The sequence below is a fragment of the Bos grunniens genome, chromosome 18, assembly GCF_055505025.1.
Source record: "Bos grunniens cultivar Pamir isolate PY7600 chromosome 18, Bosgru_T2T1.0, whole genome shotgun sequence".
Taxonomy (NCBI): domain Eukaryota; kingdom Metazoa; phylum Chordata; class Mammalia; order Artiodactyla; family Bovidae; genus Bos; species Bos grunniens.
In genome coordinates, this window is record NC_141182.1 from 63,722,509 (window position 1) to 63,727,383 (window position 4,875).

Below are 4,875 nucleotides of genomic sequence, written 5' to 3' on the forward strand. Positions count from 1 at the left end.
TGCCGGTCAATGGCTGCTATCAAAAAGTCTACAAACAATAAATGCTGGAGAGGGTGTGGAGAAAAGGGAACCCTCTTACACTGTTGGTGGGAATGCAAACTAGTACAGCCACTATGGAGAACAGTGTGGTGATTCATTAAAAAACTGGAAATAGAACTGCCATACAACCCAGAAATGCCACTGGTGGGTATACACACTGAGGAAACCAGAATTGAAAGAGACACGTGTACCCCAGTGTTCATTGCAGCACTGTTTACAATAGGGAGGACATGGAAGCAACCTAGATGTCCATCGGCAGATGAATGGATAAGAAAGCTGTGGTACATACACAGAATGGAATATTACTCAGCTATTAAAAATAATGCATTTGAGTCAATAAGGTGGATGAAACTGGAGCCTGTTATACAGAATGAAGTAAGTCAGAAAGAAAAACACCAATACAGTATAGTAACACATATATATGGAATTTAGAAAGATGGTAACAACAACCCTGTATGCAAGAAAGCAAAAGAGACACAGATGTAAAGAACAGACTTTTGGACTCTGTGGGAGAAGGCGAGGGTGGGATGATTTGAGACAATAGCATTGAAACATGGATATTACCATATGTGAAAGACATGACCAGTCCAAGTTCGATGCATGAAACAGGGCACTCAAAGCCGGTGCACTGGAACAGCCCTGAGGGGAGGGGTGGTTCAGGATGGGACCACGTGTACACCCCTGGCTGATTCATGTCAATGCATACAAAAAACCACCACAATATTGTAAAGTAATTAGCCTCCAATGAAAATAAATTAATAAAAAAAGTTAGGGTGCTGGTATGAGGTTCAGATCCTTGACAGAGAAGCAAGGCATTGGGGGTTTCATTGTGGTTGGGAGGCTCTGTGCTAGGGGTGGGGTTCATGGTGAGCAGGTGTCCCAGAATTTCCCACCCATTTTGACGTGGGGTGATTTCTAAGTCATCCGATGTGTACAAGTCATTCTGCATTTCTCTCAAAGGAATTGATCCATGTGTAAGTGTTTTTGCTGTGTCCGTGGGAGGAAGGAGCCTCCTGTGTTGCCATGTTGGTGGCATCACCCGATACATTCTTGTAATAAGCAAGATGACCATAGAGGGGTCATCTTGCTAAAGGGGTCATCTTTCTAAAGGGGTAGAGTTTGTCTTTATCTCCTGTCACTTATTCATATACTTGTTATATATTTTAAAAGTTATTATGGCTCAACAATGTTGTTGAGCGAGACAGACATGGTCCCTATGTTCATGGACCTTGCTCACACACGTGTGGAGAACAGGAATACATGAGTCAATAGGAGTAATAAAAGTTTGTGATGGTGAAAGGTATGACTAATATCAAATGTATGGTCTCCAGGTGAAACCATTTCTCTGGAGTATGACAGCGTCTTTTCTTCTCAAGAGAGTTGATGTGTGAGACCCCCTTTCCTAGTTGGTTCCGTAAGAAGACTGCTGATGTCATCACCGCACAGCCTCTCCTCTGCTCCAGGCCACTCTGACAGCCACTCCATGTCTTTTGAGAAAGATGTCCATGTGACTGCAAGCCAGGCAGCTCTGAAAACCATGTATCTTTTACAGATGGGAGTTGGGTCTCTGGCCAATGTCCTTCTTTTTTTCTACCACATCTCTCCTATCTTGTTTGGACACAAGAAGAGACCCACAGACACGATTCTCACCCACATAGCTGTGGCCAACCTTTTGGTTCTTCTCTCCTCGGGGATCCCCCACATAATGGCAGCTTTCATTTCAAGGAAGCCCCTGTCTCCTCTTGGGTGTAAATGTGTGTACTATTTACAGAAAGTGGCTCACAGCACCACCCTGTGCTCCACCTGCATCCTGAGCACCTATCAGTCCTTCACTCTCACCCCTGGGAGAGAAGGGAGGTCACTGCTCAGGGGAAAAGCCCCCAGGCTCACAGGTTCTTTCTGCTGCACCTGTTGGATATTCAGTATTTTAATGTACATTTATGTTCCTGTGAAAATCACTGCTTCACCGAACAGACACAATTATACTGATGCTCAGGCCGATTGGTTCTGCTCATCCTCAAGTCCCAGTGCAGGGATTGTCATCCTGTGGTCCAGCTCAGATGCCGTGTTTATTGGCCTCATGGTCTGGTCCAGTGGCTCTATGGTGCTTCTCCTGCACAGACACCGACAGAGGGTGCAGTATATCCACACCCCAACTGGGCACCACAGACGCCCGCCGGAGACCAGAGCCGCCCACACCACCCTGAGGCTGCTGGTCACCTTTGTTGTCTTCTATGTGGTGACTTCTATTCTTGCTTTTTATATTACTGCCTTTTTTGATTTTCGACAATGGTTGATACAAACCTCTGATGTCTTGGTTTCCTGTTTTCCCACCATTTCTCCCTTCCTGCTGCTCCTCAGGGATCCTAGAACTGCTAGGATCTGCTCTTTGAGTTGTTAGCAGGTATGAATCAAGTTCTCACCTTAAATTTATCATATTTACGAGACAGCTTAAATTTTAACAGAAATTATCCTGTAGCTAATCAGTACCAAGTTTTTAATTGAGTCATAATGAATAAGTAATGTTACAGTAGTCATAATAAATAAGTAATATTACACCATATGGATATTTGTATGTGTTGCAAAATGATCACCACAATTCTCCTTTACCATCTGTGCATCACTCCCTACACATGGTACAAATGCTTTCTTCTGATGAGAACTTAAAGTTTGAATCCTTTAGCACTTTCCAACAATGCAATGCAGTATGATCAACTATAGTCGCCATGCTGGACATCCCATTCCCATGACTTATTTATTTTGTAACAAGCTGTAGATGCCTGTTGACATTTGTATGTAAAATCCAATGAACAAAGAAGGTTAATTTAATGCAGGTGCTAACTTGGGGGATCTGAAAGTCAATCCATGAAAGTATCTGCTCAGAAAAGACACAGGTCATTATTGAAGAAGCCATTCACCCTTGACCATGGCAACTTTCTGAAAGAATACTCCTTTCTTGTGGATCATTTCAAGAGTTTCCACAAACTTTATCTCCATTAGTTGTGGGTAATACCTGGCATACATTAGCCCATAATTCAGTTATTCGTCTCATTAAATATTAATCCATGGTGCATGGAGATGTTATTTCCTAGTGAAGATAAGAAATCTGAAAAGTGAAGAAGGTCTTTTTCTATATTACCTTCTGCTTTAAACCTGGATTTTCTTTACATATTCGACCGTCATTAAATTTTATTGTTTAGGCGGAACAATAATTGGAAGGACAGACTAGAGGATTTCCTCTCCATGTTTGTCCCTTGAATATTTCATTCTCATCCTTGCAAACAGCAACTTGGGATTTATTTTCGGTTTGCCCTATCATACTATTCTTGTGTTTTATTTTGTCTTTTCTTTGGACATCATGGTATTTGGTCTGTTCATATTTTCTATTTCTTCCTGGTTCAGTCTGGGAAAGTTGTACCTTTCTAAGGATTTGTCCATTTCTTCCATGTTTTCCATTTTATAGGCCCAAGTGGTCTCTTAAGATTTTCTGTATTTATGGGGTGTTGGTTGTACTTTCTAATCTTTCTTTTTGGATTTTATTGATTGAGATCTCCCCCTTTTTTTCTTAATGAGTCTGGCTAAAGGCTAATCCATTTTGTTTATCATTCCAAGGAACCAGCTTTTACTTTCACTGATGGCCTCTATCACTTATTTTTCTCTCCATTTTATTTATTTCTGCAGTGATCTTTATGATTTCTTTCTTTTTAACTTTGGGTTTTGCTGTCCTTCTTTCTCAAGTTCTTTTAGGTGTAATATTAGGTTGTTTAGCAGAGTTTTTTTTTTTTTTTTCTACTTTTGGGCTTGTATCTGTATAAACTTTCCTCTTAGAACTGTTTTTGCTACATCCCACAGGTTTTGAGTCATCATGCTTTCATTTTCATTGTCTCTAGGATTTTTAATTTCCTCCTTGATTTCTTCAGCAAACCACTGGGTTTTCACTAGCATGTTGTTTAGTCTCCACATGTTTGTGTTTTTTTTTCTTCAGGTTTTTCCTTGTAGTTGATTCTCGTCTCAAAGCGTTGCAATTGGAAAAGACTTTTGAGATCATTTCCATTTCCTTAACTTTACTGAGGCTTGCTTTATGACCCAGCCTGTGAACCTCCTGTAGAACAACCTACATGCCATTGAAGACATTGTGTAATCTGCTGCTTTTGTATGGATGCTCAATATCTACCAACTACAGACTCTAAGGTCTAATGTGTTATTTTCAGTCTGTGCTTCCTTCTTCATTTTCTGCCTGGGTGATCTATTTACTGATGTAAGTGGAAAGTTGAAATCCCCTCCTGTGATTGTGTTTCTGTTGATTTCTCCTTTTATGTCTATCAATATTTGACTTATACTTTGAGGTGCTCCTGTGAAGAATCAATGCTCGAATTGTGGTGCTGGAGAAGACTCTTGAGAGTCCCTTTGACAGCAGAGAGGGCAAACCAGTCCATCCTAAAGGAAATGAACCCTGAATATTCATCAGAAGGACTGATGCTGAAGCTGAAGGTACAACACTTTGTCCTCCTGATGGGAAGAGCCAACTCAATGGAAAAGACCCTGATGCCGCAAAAGATTGAGGGCAGGAGGAGAAGGGGACAACAGAGGATGAGATGGTTGGATGACATCACCAAATCAACGGACATGAACTTGAGCAAACTCTGGGAGATATCAAAGGACAAGGAAGCCTTGATGTGCTGTAGGGAGATATCAAAGGACAAGGAAGCCTTGATGTGTTCATAGGGTCGCAAAGAGTCAAACACTACTTAGCAACAGAACAACAACAAATGTTGGTGCATATATATTTAAAATTATTTTATCTTTTTCTTCAATAGATCGCTTGTCCCTTGTTCA

The 4,875-nt window shown here is 41.1% G+C and overlaps 1 protein-coding gene across 1 annotated transcript; it reads left to right on the forward strand.

Annotated features, from left to right (window-relative positions):
* The first annotated feature begins 1,522 nt into the window (after positions 1-1,522).
* LOC147354717 (vomeronasal type-1 receptor 1-like) lies at positions 1,523-4,875 on the forward strand. The gene has a single exon (XM_086354692.1). It carries the CDS (start codon positions 1,523-1,525, stop codon positions 2,438-2,440), a length of 918 nt encoding a protein of 305 aa, XP_086210818.1. The 3' UTR covers positions 2,441-4,875.

What these genes read in the sequence shown, in the direction of transcription:
- LOC147354717 (XM_086354692.1), top strand. Translation starts at nt 1,523, where the DNA reads ATGTCTTTTGAGAAAGATGTCCATGTGACTGCAAGCCAGGCAGCTCTG.